General features: G+C 40.4%; 1 protein-coding gene across 1 annotated transcript in view; it reads left to right on the top strand.

The window, feature by feature from the left end:
- The window catches only part of GLI2 (GLI family zinc finger 2), a 302,294-nt gene extending 288,039 nt beyond the window's left edge, over positions 1-14,255 (top strand). Inside the window, exons 13-15 of the mRNA XM_089520297.1 lie at positions 2,234-2,515; positions 8,062-8,398; positions 11,853-14,255. Coding sequence (XP_089376423.1) covers positions 2,234-2,515; positions 8,062-8,398; positions 11,853-14,203 — 2,970 coding nt within the window. The 3' untranslated portion in view covers positions 14,204-14,255. The remainder of the gene's footprint in view (positions 1-2,233; positions 2,516-8,061; positions 8,399-11,852) is intronic.
- The last annotated feature ends 1,482 nt before the right edge of the window (positions 14,256-15,737 follow it).

Here is a 15,737-nt window from a genome sequence, read left to right as displayed (position 1 = left end):
GAAACATCTTCTACTCAAACTCAAGGATGCATACCTCCATTCAAAACATCAATTTCCCATTTTATATTTTGATCCATTTTACCCTGCTCCTATCCATCAACTAGCTATGAAAGTGACACTTTGGAATGAATATGAGACATTTTATTGCATTTCAAACCATTCCCATTCCCTGTTCTAGTCAAATTGTGCCCTGATCCACCCGTTTTACAAGGATGAGCTGAGGATCTGATGAATGGGAATTGTTCTGAATATGTACCATGTCAATCTGAACTGGGCAAAAAGATATGTAAAAAACACAAATGTTCACTTCTTGCTCAAACTGGGGAAAAAGTGTACCTGCTTATTCTTTGAATGGTGTCTTTCCAAGGCCTCCATGGAAAAGTACTTGAAAAAGCTGTTAGCCTCAAATGGCCCTTTTAATGAATCCAGTCCTTCAGAGATGGTACTCGGACTGCCCTATTCTAACCACATGTTGTGCAAATGCACTTTGGATTAAGGGATGAATGAATGGCATAGGTGGGGAAACAGAAGGACAGTGAGGGAATACCTTCCTGTTTTCTTGCTTCTGTTTCCAGCTGAATAGTGCTTATTTGTGTTGTGGTTATCAGTGACTCAGACTTTCAAGTGTCACAGTGCTATCATCTTCCAAAGCACTGCATACCTGTGGATTTCACTCTACAGCATAAGAGCTACCCAGTTGACAGGTGATGGAGATGTAGGGGTGATGTGATGGATTGTAAATTTAGTTTGAGCTGTGTGTTTCTGGATTTCTGTAAAAGAGGATGCTTCTCTCCTTCCTGGCACCTCCCTCCCACACTTCCCATATTTTAACAGAAAGGTTGCCTTGAAGAGATTCCCTGCATATCCTAGCCACATCCTATGCTAATCCTGTTAACATTCCTGCGGTAACTGGAACAAATGCAAATCAAGCAAAAATACTTTTCGTCAAGGTGTTGGAGTATTTGGGGGGTAGGGATCCTATGACAGTTTGCAAGGATATGGGTTTTGACTCAGACTTTGCAAATTTATGGTGAAAAATATTAACGTATTCTTCCTGACTGGCAATGCAGGATGTATCCATTCCAAGCAATTCAAAGGAGGGGGCAAAATCTGGAAAAGACTCAAAGCATTTGGATATTTCAATTGTCCCTTTTCAATTGTTTTAAGTAGTTGATAACAGTGAGTAATGTATATACTCATGTATAAGTCCAGAAATATTAATCAAAAAATTGTCCAAAAAATCCTAGGTTGCTTTATCCACAAGTCAATGTAAGTACTGTACTTGGTTTTCTTTTGTTTGTTTGTTTTTTAAAAAAAGGAACCATCCTCTTCTCTGAGTTAAGCGGTGAAAGGCTGGAGCCTGTCCTTGGAGCACGCACATTTTTATTGATCTCCTGTTCCTGTTTTTGTAGTAATGTTTTTAACTTTTATATTGAATTTTTCTTCCTCTATTGTACTGTTTTTAAATTTTGTAAGCCGCCCTGATCATATCTATGGAAGGGCGGGGTAGAAATAAAATTTATTATTATTATTATTATAAATGTTTTGACAGCTTGTTCATTTACTTTGGTCCCATACAGACAAGCCAAAATAAAGCTGCTTTGGGTCACTTTGGAGGTATGCTGTTTCAATGATGCATGCGTTCTAAGAGTCCAGAAGCTGTGCCAAATCTGTGCTCTAGTCCTTAGGACTGGAGCATGGCTTTGGCGTGGCTTCCAGCCTCTTAGGGCACATATATCATTGAAACATACCTCCAAAGTGACTCGAAGCAGCTTTATTTTGGCCAGTCTGTAAGGGGCCTTACTTATTTATTTTAATATTCATCTTTTCTCCCAACAGGAGAGCCGGTGCAGCAGATTACAAAAAAATACTAAAAAAAACCCCAATCATAACAGTAAAACAACATCAGACAGTTAAATAAACAGTTAAATGAACCATCCTAACAAGATAGTTGAACAGTTTAAAAGCATTTGTTTTGTTTAACAAACTTAGTTAATTAATTAAATAGTGAATGGGTATTTTAATTTATTTTTTATTTGTTTGCTTAATGGTTGTATTTATGTTCCATCTTTCTCCTACTACGGGGTCCAGGCTTGAATTTTCCAGTGCTAGCATGGAATATGTTTGCCTCCAATTCTGCTAAATAGGCTGCCACTCAAATAAAAATGTCAGCCAAAATGTGAGTGAAATATTTGCTTCAGGTGTGTAACTTGAGATTTCCTCCCCTTGGCAGAAACCCTACATCTGTAAAATTCCCGGCTGCACAAAGAGATATACAGACCCCAGTTCCCTCAGGAAACACGTGAAGACTGTGCACGGGCCTGAAGCTCACGTCACCAAGAAGCAACGCAATGATGTTCACTTGAGACCACCTGCTCTTAAGGAAAACAGTGACAATGAAGCAAGTGCCAAGCAAAGCAGCAAGGGTGCTGAAGAGCATGTTGAGTCAAACAGCACCGCCAGAGGCACGGAAGACTGTTTACAAGTCAAAACTATCAAGACGGAGAATTCTGTGGTAAGAGAGGCATTTATCTGAAATGTGAATGATGCCATTTGTATTTGTCAAGTGGCAAATGAAAAGTGATTAGCCTTCTCCTGACCCCAATACAGACAGCCCGCTTCAAATCTCCCAGATCAGAATTCATCAAAGCCCACCTAGAATCCTATGCAAACTTCCTTTTGCATGTTAAATGTAAGGCTTCAGGTACACTTAGACATAGCTAGGGAACTGAGTAAAAAATCCAGGGCAAAGAAATCTACCATCAAAGTTTGGAATATTTCTCCTTGTTGCATCTGGGAAACAGTATTTTCCTTATAAGTGAAACTATTGGAAAGTCTGTGAACTTTTAATTATCTGTCCTAAAATGGATAATAAAAGTCAGCGTTGATGACACTTTCAGCTCTCTTGTGCTGAGTCAAATCATCAGTCCTCCAACCCAATATTGTCTACTCTGACTAAAAGTGGCTTTTTGAGGCTTTGTGCAGTTGGATGTCTTGCTGCTAATATTTTAGACTGGAGTGAGGAAACTCTGGAGCATTCTTCAGATTGGGGCCATAGTACTGTTTTAGCCAGAATTCCTCATTGTCCCCAAGCTACACACACTGCCTGTACCTGGCAACAAAGAGCACAATGTGACACTGCCACCCTCTTTAGTTGTACTGCCAAGAGATGTTAAAGAGAGAGCCATACAGGGAGACTGGCAAGAGTACCATATAGAGATGACATGCCCATGGACCCTACAGTCAGGAATCCAGGCCAACCAGAGTGCCTGGTTCTTTTTTCACTCCTCATAGTTTTGACAGAAAAGCTTCAAGGCAGGAGAAGGTACACTCATATTTTGGGGGGAAGGAGATTCTGATCACACAAAAGGGGAGAAGAAGTTATGACTTTAAATACAGTGTGTCTGTATGGGGCATCATTCTTGTCTTGTGTAATATTGGTTGGCTGTGTGTGTCTGCCTCAGCGTGGCCATACCGCCTTTGGATTCTGACCACTCCCTGTCTGAGGAATGTTAACCCTCACAAGTTCGGAACAAGGAACTGAGGACCCCAACATGAAAAATGTTCCTTAGAGACTAGTCTAAATCCTTTTAGCTAGAGTTCTCCATGCAAAGGACTACATCTTGACTTGTAATGAATCCCCATTAATGGTAATTTGTTTTCTTGGGTTCTGCACTACCAGTGGTTGGCTCGATGGTCTTCAAAGTTACTTTTAGCTCTGTAATTCTGTGACTTGGTAGTTTTATTTTTATTTATCTATCAGATTGATACACCACCTTTCTCCCAAACTGACATTCACTTTAGACTAGTTAAAGCACTTTGCAGACCTTATCCCAGTAGTCCTTATAACTCAGTAAAGTACATCAGTATGTCCATGGAAGATTATCTAGTTGAGTTGCTTATCCAATATGATGCCAGCAATTTCTCTTTTACTTGCGTTGGATTATTTAATTACTCTTTTACATTGGATGGAATGTTAAAGGGGGTTCCCTGTACCTCTATGAATGATATAATTAAAGAGTATTATAATACACTACAGATCAGGTGGATCAATATTTTAAAACTGCTACATCTCAGCTAGGTCATAATATACTGCACTTCACATTCTATATATTTGGATTGTTGAAAAACACTTATTTCTGATAATACCAGAAAGTCTTGGTGACTGGGTGAAATTATTTCCTCATATTAGATACACTGAAAAAGACTCCTTTTTAGACCATGCCTATAACGTGCCTAAAAGAGGTACCAGTAGATCTGGTTTCCTTGCATATTCTCTACTTTCCAGTCATGCAAAATATACTATGACCAAAAAGTTGTGTGATACACCACTTGTACTCAGAATACTTTACAAAGTACAACAGGATATAACAACCACAAACTGATTCAATGTACTGTATTACTGGGGGGGGGGGGGGGTTGGTAACCTGTGTCTTGCATGTTTCAGGTCTGTCATTATTTTTGACTTCTCTCCCTGGCTTCATCAGTAACCTCATCCCTTTCCCTTTGTGTTGTCTCAGTTCTAACACCCTGTTCTTTCTCCTCTTTTAACTTTCTTTACTCTACTTCACAAGGACAGTCGGTACTAAGGTGAGCAAATACACTGTCTTTGTCAAAGTCTCTCTTCAATGTCCTTTGTTCTACATATGCAGCTAAATCTACCCAACTATGTAGATACATATATATTTTCTACAGATGGCAAGAAAAATATGTGTAGTAAAACAGCTATGTTTGGCCCAAGTACTCATAATTTTCTATATTTCATCCATTATGTACTGGAATTCCATAAAAACTCATTTTAAAGACTAAACCTTCCAGTTAATGTTCAGTGCCTGCAGCACTGGTGGCCCTTCAGATGCACAGCAGCTGCCATTATTCTTCATCACTGTCTACACTGACTAGAACTAATGGGGGCTGCCATCCAGAAGAATACAGAGGGCCAAACACTTCATACCCCTGACCCATAGTTTTCATTTATGGCTGACAACTTCTTCAGCCAGCCAGCTCCAAACTACAAAGTGCTACTGGACTACGCAAGAGCAGTTGAGATAGAAACCTGCTCCCACCGAGATTAAGTTTTCATCTCAGAATGTTTTGTAACATACAAGGTGTGATTCTAGTAAGACAAATTGGTGACCATAGATGTTCAAGAGAGCCTGTATGGTGTAACAGTTTGAGGGTTGGAGTAGGATTCCATGAGACCAGGCTGTGAATCATGACTCAGTTATGCAAACCCACTGGGTGATATTGGGATTGTCACACTCTCCTCGCCTTAGAAGAATGCAATAGCAAACTAAAACATGCCAAGAAAACCCTATGATAAGGTTGCCATAAGTAAGAGTCAAATTGAAGGCCCATAACAGCAAACAATTCAGTGCTATCTATATAAGATATTTATGTAGACTAGCACCACATCTGTATTATTATGATGTTGCATGCCCAGCCCTTTCTGAGTATTGCTGTGGTATCAGTGATCTGAAGATCGTAAGAGGTCTCATGAATGATGAGGATGTTGTGCCCCTTTCAAAATTACGTTGCTCTGGACTGCACTCCCAGCAGTGCCTAGTTAGCATCTGTCCTCACAATATCAACCTGAACAAATTGTTCTTGTCTGAATTTAGAAGCTAACCAGACTCATGTTTGGTTATTACTTGGATAGGAGAGCACCAGGGATCTCCAGGTATGGCTGAAAAAGTCTGAAAAGCCTGCTCTGCCAGTCAGAGTGGACATTACTGGTTTAGATGGACCAATGATCTGACTCAGTCTAAGGCAACTTGCTATGTTCAGTTTCCACTTTCTAATGAAGGTGAGAAAATTAATGCTTTCCTGTACCATCTATAAAAAGTTATAAAGAAATCACTGTTCTAGATGAAGGACGATGGGCAGAACATTCAGGTATATAGTCTATGGAACTAGGATTTTTTGGTATAAAAACGGGAGAGAGCAGAGCTTTATCTGGCATTTCAACTCCACAGACATTTAGGATCAGTGATCATATATTATTATTCCATGGAGGGGGAAGGGAGCCTTTCCTCTGAGCCAGTAGAGAACATTCAACTTTCATTGCAAATAAATTACTCAATGTGAAATGTAATTCCTAATAAAAAAAAATTACCAAACCTAAACCTGCAAATCATCTCCTTATCTGCCTATACAGACTGTCAGCCAAGCATGTTAAGCTTCTTTGAACCCTAAGAAGGACACATGCCAAAGCATTTTGGATTTGATTCCATGGCAGATAAGGCACAGTCTGCAGAGCGGAAGGGAGGGAACAACAATCTACTAATGTTCCAGGTTTATCTCAGAGAAGCATCAAGTGCTTAAGTTTCTTGAGTGAGCATATATAGATCTTCCCAGCTAACAGGGGAAAAAAATCAACCTCAAGGCTTTTAACTCCCTGATGTTTACATACCAGTGCTTGGAAAAGTTGTAAAAATTAACTTAATCACTTAAATGGCTTATCTCACAGAAAATCCTGTGTCCACACTACAGTGCCATCACACTTGTGGACAATAAAGGACACATTGGTGTTATCACCTAATGAGGATTTGTTTACAAACAGAATAAGTCTGTTTTAAATAAAGCTCGACTGAAGCTTGGAGACTTGGTGTGGTTCTTTGGTATGGGTTTTAATTCTTTTAAATGGATTAAGTTTCAATAATACAAGACTTACTTTTGACCTTGCCAACTGTTCTCCCTGTCTGTTAATTCAAAAATGATGATTTTTAATTTTAGCTTTACAAGTATATAACTGTACAGTATTAGTGCTGTAGATAAAATGAAATAGAATCTGATCTGGTTTTTAAAGTATTGGAATAGAAAATACACACATTAAGCAACATATCCCATATCTCCATGGTCCAGTATTAAGTGGTGAGTAGGGCTTCCTGAGAGCCAGTGTGGCATAGTGGTTTGAGTGTGGGACTATGACTCTGGAGACTAGGGTTCGATTCCTTGCTCAGCTATGAAATCCACTGGCTGACCTTGGGCAAGTCAGCCAGTGGGGTAGGCAATGGGAAAGAAAGCTTGTCTGAACAAATCTTGCCAAGGAAACCTCATGATAGTGTCACCATAAATCAGAAATAAAGGCATACAACCACAACAGCAAGGGCTTCCTGATCTAGAAGAATTCTAGAATTCATTTCAGTGGAAAGAGCCATAATAACAACAATTATGAGGAGACCCAATCAAATATCATTTCAATTTTTCCTAAGATCGCAATAAACCAGTAGCCTTTTAATTTTTTTAATAAAATCATTTTCATGAGCATCTGTTAGACTGGATCCAGCCTATGCCTTGAATAGATGGAACACTACCCTTACAGAAAGTGCCTGTGTTGTCTTTTAGGGAAACAGCATAGGTTCACCCAGTTCAGTAGGGGAATACCAATTCTCTATGTAGCATTATTTGAGGGGACAGGAGGGGCTACTGTATGAAAGGAAAGTGAGAAAGGCCACTTCCACCAGCACACATCTAAATCTGGTTGCAAACCATTGTTTTAGTGCCTTTTAAAACTTTGAACTATTTCTGTTGTGTCAGTGCTGGTTTTCTGTGCACTTTTAAACATCTGTATTTCTGTTTGCCTTTGCTTTGCATTCACTCCAGTATAATCTGGTAGGCTGTATTTAACTACTGTGGGGTTTTTAAATCAAAAATATCATGATGCTATATTTAATGCAATGATGTCACCATTCAATAAAATCATGAAGGTCACCATCCCTGATCAGAATAAATGACAATGTGCAGAAGCAAAGCAGAGGGAACTGAGGGAAAGAAAAAGATGAATGTTGTCAAGTAGCTGTAGCAACCAGGGAACCAAAAAGGTGGGAGTCAGAACAATCCAACTATTTGGCAAATATATATATATATATATATATATATATATCAGTTATTCACTTGGCTGGCATAATGTACAAATGTTGAGATAAATATGAAATTAGATAATTGGTTGTGCCTCAGTATTGGAAAAGCTGACACACTGGGGTGGGGGGGGGGGGGAGGGTGTGCTTGTGCAAACCTTGAATTGTCTGAGAAGACCTCCTTTTCCTTTGTTTCCTTAAGATGTATCAGTCCAGTCCTGGTGGCCAGTCATCATGTAGCAGTGAACCATCACCACTTGGGAGCACCAACAACAATGACAGTGGAGTAGAAATGAACATGCACAGCGGGGGAAGTCTGGGGGACCTGACCACATTGGAGGATGGCACTCCTGTTGTAGACTCGACAGTCACAACTGGCAACTCGACTGTCAGCCTTCAGCTGAGGAAACACGTGACAACAATGCAGCGCCTTGAGCAGCTCAAGAAAGAGAAACTCAGGACAGTGAAGGATTCTTGCTCGTGGGTGAATCCAGCCCCACAAGTCAGGAACACCAAGCTGCCTCCCATCCCAGGCAATGGTAAGTCAGTCTGGCTGCTCCTTCAAACCCATCCAACAATGTGTCAGAGGCCTGTTCTCATCTGTCCCGTGTAAAACGATTGCTCTTCTTATCTCCACACCCACAAAACAGGAATTAATAGGGGAAATATCCTGAACTTTCACACAAAGCTATACTTCCTTGTCCAAACTCACAAGTGGGGTATCACATTGCAATGTGAATTTACTCTTGTCTTAGGGGGGATACAAATGGGCAGAAAGGAGCACCACGACACACACCCCCCTTTGTGCCCCGGATCGTTACCACACCAACCGCATGGACATGGCAATGAACCGCCCCAAAAAGGAGCTGCAAAAAGCAGCTCCTTTCCGCGCCTTGCCATTAGCACCCTGGACCAACATGGTGATGTCTCTTGTGCGCCACCCCGTTTGGACGCGGCACATAAGACACATCATTGGCATGGTGTATGGCACTCGGAGACGCTCCGTGCTGCCTAGCCCTAATTTCAGCCCCAGGCCACTGCAAAGCAGTGATCTGTACTGCGCCTTAGTCTCCATGAAAATCAGCATCTGGAATGGGGAGTCAAGCTTGATTTCTAACATGAAACGCAATGGAAAAATGAAAGTAAACAAAGTACTATGTGCTGTGTAATGATCAAAAACTTGTATTTTTTAACCATGCATGCCTAGCACATTTTGGCCTTATCACCAGTTGGCCTTCTTCAGGAGCTAATCTAAATTAAACAGAAACACATTAACTAAGTTGGTAATGTTTGTCTCCCTTCATTCTTCCTTTGTGAATACATGCTTTCCAGGTTGTTGGGTTTTTTGTCTTGTTTTGTAATTTGAAACACAGTCCAAGATGTAGGAGAGCAGAAAGCCCTGCCAACATAGTTATTCAGAATCAACATGTATAAGGATGTGAATCTTGACAAATCATTCATTTTTGAATTTCAGAATTTTTTCCCTGCTGGGCAAAATTTTGAACATTTTAATGTTTGTTTTTTCAGTCTAGGTTTTTTTGTTTAAAAAATTATTTTCAAAAAAAAAATGTAAACCTCAACATTTTTTGCAGAAAAGAAATTTCTGCACAAACATGTGTTTTCAGCAAACACTTTTTTCTCAAGAACTGAAATTACAAAAAACAAAAACAGAGTGGCTGGACATTTTTTCCCTGATGGTATGTCTTATTATTCTGAACTTTCTGTTTTAAAAACCTGTCTGAATAAAAATGTCTTATGGGAGGACAACAAGGAGGTGGTTATCTGTATGTGTGAACAAAATGCCAAACCACCCATGCTATGGTATGTTGTGTGACCTGTTTGGCCATAGAATGTTGTCCTAAGTGTTCACTTCAACTTTAAATTTGCCCAGCTCAGCCTTCAAGGCAAATTGCACTGTGCTATGTTGCACTTCTTTTCTTCAGTTCCTGAAAAGTGGTGCACAAATCAAGCAAGAGCTTGAAAATGATAGTCTGGTATTTATTTATTTTTAAAGCTTCTGATATCTAATTCCCAGGAGAGATACCACATTGCATTTTGTTTTACATCTTTCCCATACTATTACAAATAAGCACAAGAATTGAGCTGGCAGCCTAAGCTGAAATATAGCATTCTGTCCCAATAGTGTTGCCTGATTTACAAAATAGTAATAAGGGACAGTCAAAATTCATGACAGGCAAGGTTGACAAGTTTGTGTTCTATCTAAATATCAAATAAAAGTATTGATTTCAGTATTGATGCGTTTCTCTGTAAAATGAACATATTGTCCATTTTCATAAATTACATGATTCTTTAGGAAGGGCCTATACACAGGAGTGTGTGTGTGTGTGTGTGTGTGTGTGTGTATCTTGTTCAGTTTATATAAAAGAAGCTTTCCAATCCTCAGATGGGGGAATCCCTTACCATAAGGGACTTCAGGAAAAGCTTTCTAACCCACAAATAAGTGGCATCTCTATATTTAATTCTTTGAAACCAACCTTCCCTGTTGATCATTTGTGCTTGTTTAAACAGACCATAGTTTTCATTGTATTGTATAATATTTTATACATTATTCATACCCAGTCTTTTTCCAAAGCTGGAAGTCTAGGCAGCTTACAATAATTTTTTAAAGAAATCCAAGTAAAAACAGGTGCTGATGAAATCTTAAAATGGCATTTAAGTATCAAATAGAGTTAAAATTATTTAAAACATCTCCATTTGAAATCAGAATTGTACAATTTATTATAGGAAGCCTTTGCCTTGTAAAATAGTCTCATCTTGTTGGAATATAAAAGCCTTCACCTGCTGATGAAAGGACAACAAGCGGGGGCCAATCCATACATCCTAGGAACAGAGTTCCATTGCCTGGGGAGAGCCAGTCAGAAAGCCTTCTTTCACATTCCCACAAAATGTGCTTGCAAGGGTTGTGTGACCAAGAGATCTTCCCCCTCCTCCACAAATTTCAGAACTTGGACAGGCACATATGAGAATATACAGTCCTTAAGATAGCCTGGACCAAGTCTGCATGGTCCAAAACACACTGTAGATATAATCCAGTTTGAAATTGCTTTAATTTCAATGCTAGGGAATTCTGGGAACTGTACTTTTGTGAGATATTTAGCTTTCTCTGTCAGAGAGCTCTGATGCCACAATAGTTCCCAGGATTCCCTAGCACTGAGCCAGGGCAGGTAAAGTAGTCTCAAACTGGATTATTTCTACAGTGTGTTTTGAAGCCATATTATTCAAAAACAGACTGATAGCCCATGAAGCGGTTGTGATGAAGAAGTCATATATAACCAACCTCAGCTAGCAGCTCTTTGGACTGGTTGAAGCTTTTGAACATTCTTCAAGGGACCATGTAGAGCACATTACAGTAATCCAAACAGGATATACAGTACTAAGACATGTGTCACTTGGGCCAGATCAAATGTCTCTTAAGAACAGGTTGAGTTGGTGCACTAGTTTTAATTGTTCACGTGCACCCCATCCACTGCAGTAATTGTGACACAGACTAGCCCTTCAGTCTGGAACTAATTAACCACGTGACCCTGCAGGGGTAGTTTTGCACTGTCCTTGTCCCTAATCTTCTCTGTTCTGCAATATATATTTTGTTTTAAATTTGGAACAGATGGTAGCTTTTTGCCTCCAGAAGGTAAAGGTCGCTTTTTCCCACAGTGGACATATCTTTTTCACTTTCATGTCTTATCACATTTGGTAAGTTGTATATACTTTTAAAAACCTGCAAAAGTCAATCTCTTACAGCAGCACAAAGGATGTGAGTTTGTGTAATTGTAGCCAACAATTACTTGTTACATTTCTTTGAAACTGTCTGCCCCTAGTATAGAGTAAGTAGCCCTCTTAGGAATCTGTATATCTGAAGACACACAACTACTACTACTACTAAGAGATAGAGAGAATGAATTGAATAAGCAATGGCCTATCTTCTACCACTCGTTGTCTAACCAAGCCTATTCTCTTTTCTTCTTCACTCTTCAGGCTGTCTATTGGACAACATGGGTGGTGCCTCTACAGCATTACCTAATCAGAGGTTAACAGAGCTGTCCATCAGTGAAGTTACAATGTTGAACCAATTAGCTGAACGCCGTGACAGTTCAACCAGCACCATCAGCTCTGCCTACACTGTCAGTCGCAGGTCATCAGGGATATCTCCGTATTTCTCCAGTCGCCGTTCCAGTGAAGCTTCCCCATTTGGACACCGTCCTAATAACACAAGCTCTGCTGATTCCTATGACCCCATTTCCACAGATGCCTCTCGCAGGTCGAGCAATGCTAGCCAGTGTAGTGGCATCCCAAGTCTTCTGAACCTGACACCTGCTCAGCAGTACAGGCTGAAAGCTAAGTATGCTGCTGCCACAGGTGGCCCTCCACCAACCCCACTGCCTAACATGGACAGAATGAGTCTAAGGAATAAGATCTCCCTCCTGGATGGGGCAGAACCTGCTTTGCCTTCCTTTTGCCTCCCCCCTGGGCCGCGGCGTTGTAGTGACAGTAATGCTTATGGGTATGGAGCATCACCTGCCTTTGCTCATGAGGTTCCAGGCAACTGTGCCAGGCGTGCAAGTGATCCAGTGAGGAGACCTACTGGAGATCCAGCTTCCCTCCCCAGAATCCATCGTTTTAACAGCACCAGCAACATGAATCATCTTCATCCTCCTGCAGACAGAAGAAACTTCAACCTGCCAAATGTTACACGTGCAGACGGAAACCTTGCTAGGCACATGTATTCCCCACGGCCTCCAAGCATTAGCGAAAACATTGCCATGGAAGCAATGCCTGGTGAGACAGATGGTTCTGTAGGAGATGATGATATTGTGCTACCTGATGACGTAGTACAATATATTCAATCCCAAAACAATGCAATGACTTCAGAGAACTCTTCCTCAGGATATGGAAATGAGATGCAGAACTTCCAAGCCAATGTAAAAGCACAACAAAACCACATGCTGAGCCAACGCAGGATGGCTGTTCCTGATGTAAGCATGAATCATACAACACCAGTTGTGAGTGGGTGCCAAATAAACTTTGGGACTAACTCTGATTTGAATAAAAACAATATGCCAGTCCAGTGGAATGAAGTCAGCTCGGGTACTGTTGATATATCTTCTGCTCAGATGAAGCAACAGTTCCCTCAACGTAACCTAGCAGTAGTCCACCAGAAGCAGAACTTTGGGCAGTTTCAAAACTTCAACCAACAGCAGATGCAAATGGATCAAAGTAATATAAACATGACCTCACAGCAGTTTGTACAGAAGAATGCAGGACTGGATGGACAGAGGTTAAATTGCATGCACTTAAGGCAGCAGCAACAGCAGGTGAATCCAGGTCCTAGTAACAATACAGATTTACATGCACGTGAAATGTACAATCAAGTTCATCAAATGCTGAGCCCAAATGCCATGGGTGGTGAGCTCAACCAGCTCTCTCCTTCCTGTAATAACATGATAGTGAAGCCTGCTTCTCATGTTCATCCCCAACAGATAGATGCTATGGCTGATTCAGTTGCAATGGTTAACAGTAGCAGAGAATGCATAATGCACAACCAGGCACTGCAGGAACCAGGGCATCAGCCAAGCCACATGAACTTCTCCATGACACAGGAGGCCTTCCATCAACCTTCCTCATTAATGACCTCAAGTCAACCACATTTGGAGCCACAACAGGATATTATTGGAACAGTTGGGCAGAGTTTTACTTCTGGTGTGATACAGCCTCATCCTCCACCTAATCCCAACCCAGCAAACAGGCACCGAGGGTTACGTGCTATGCAGCAGTTGGGTTACATGAGAATATCTCAACCAACTAATGATAGATGCCCAGGGCAGGAAAGGCCAGAGCCAGCCCCTAAGGTAGCAGCTGTTATTTCCTCACCACAATCAGACCAATGTCACAATAGTATGAGGGAAAACCATTTGATGCACTATTATGGTCAAATACACATGTATGAACAAAACGGGAATTTTAATAACCATGCAGACTGTTCTATACAGCAGCAACAGCAGTGTTCATTGAACATCAAGCCAGCCGCCATGCCCTCTCCTGGAGCTAATCAAGTTTCAAGCACTGTGGACTCTCAGGTTCTGGAGCCTCCTCAGATAGATTTTGATGCCATCATGGATGATGGTGATCATTCAAGTCTGATTTCAGGGACCTTGAGCCCTAGCATCCTACAGAATCTCTCCCAGAACTCTTCTCGCCTTACAACTCCCCGGAACTCTCTGACACTGCCATCTATACCAGCTGGAATTAGCAATATGGCAATAGGGGACATGAGCTCTATGTTGACGACATTGGCAGAAGAGAGTAAATTTCTTAACATGATGTCTTAATACTTAAAGCACAACTGACTAGAAGTACTGAAAAGATTACATGCTAAGCAATTTTATGAATGTGCTTTTTTTAAAAAAAATGTTTCCATAGAGTAGACTTTTTTTACAAGTATTAAATACATTAAAGTGATTCCAAATGAGGAAGAAGTGTCTTTGTACAAACATGTATAAACTATATAAAAGAAGCACTGAAGTAATGCACCGCTAGTATTATTTTTGTGCTTGTTTTTTAAAGTGCTGAAAAATGCCACTGTCATTCTAGAACAGACCTTTAAAGTGTCCCTGTTCGTAAAAGATAGGGCACATTTGCCACCATGCTTAAAATCTTCCCACGACTTCTTCCCTTGTTAGTTTTCCAATATCTCATTGTTGCAGAAATGTTCAACCTCAACCTCTGAGTTTGCCAAATGTTGAGCACTAGGAAGTTATGCACAAAAATATTGAAAAGCACTCTTTCAAACAAAGCTCTGCCTTGTAAACCACATGTTTTGCTGTTGCTTTTTGTTTTCCCTTAGTTATCACTGCAAAAAGTGAAATGCACTGGTATCAGTTTGACCAAAGTGCAAAAGCCATACTGTGTACGCTTAATGCTTTGCTTTGTGGCCAGAAGTGCTTGTACATGTGTGCATACATTTGTACATGCAGACACATGAACTCACACAGCATTGCTTTATACAGCTAATATAGTTCTATGTACCTTATAGCTTACCTGAGAAGCATCAGCTCTTGAACAGCTTTGCAGTGAAGTGCCTTATTGTGCATTAGTTATTGAGTCGTCAAGGCATCTCTTGTCCATTAACGTCAAATAAAGTGTATCGCCAGAAGCATATATAAAATAAAGGTGCATTTATATCAGGCATTGCAATATTGCTAAAAAGACATTTGAGATGGACACATTGATGAGGAGGAGATGTGAAAGATTAATGTCCTGGCTGTTTTATCAGAGGGCATTTTTATAAGGTGGTCTATATCATGAAGAATGAAGTGGAGGTTTGAAAATGCCATTAAGTTAAAAAATACATTTAGGAGAAGAAAGATCCCTGCTGTGCATGACATTCATTTGTTCTTTAAAGAATGTAGATCACTCATACTTTCCATTGAATTCACATTGGAGTTGAAAGGGCAAAGAGGATGGCCAGGTCAGAGTCAGTTAAATATGAGATTAAATAAGTGATGCAGCAGAAATTCTGCAAAAAATGTTAGGGCCCATAAAACCTCTTGCTCCACATTGCACATCCAGGTTTGGATGTGGGCAGCCCACTCAGGTATCAACATGCCTGTATAATTTCAAGCACTCGGCATCATCCTGTCATGCAGAGTGACTGGAAGTTTAAAACTCTACTTCAGGTACAGTACCTTGGAGAAAGGCAGAGTATCAGTGAACGAAGCAGAAAGATGGATAATAAAGATCAGTGAGATGCATATCCATATGGGCTCACAAAAAGAAACCATATTCTCCTTTGCAAATCACCTGATAATTGTACAATCTGATGTGCACAATTATTCTTATTCACAAAATGATCAAATGCCATGT

Source organism: Sceloporus occidentalis, unplaced genomic scaffold (assembly GCF_023333645.1).
Source record: "Sceloporus occidentalis isolate IW3139 unplaced genomic scaffold, rSceOcc1.0.p SCAF_4, whole genome shotgun sequence".
Classification (NCBI taxonomy): Eukaryota; Metazoa; Chordata; class Lepidosauria; order Squamata; family Phrynosomatidae; genus Sceloporus; species Sceloporus occidentalis.
This window is presented reverse-complemented; position numbering and strand designations above follow the sequence as displayed.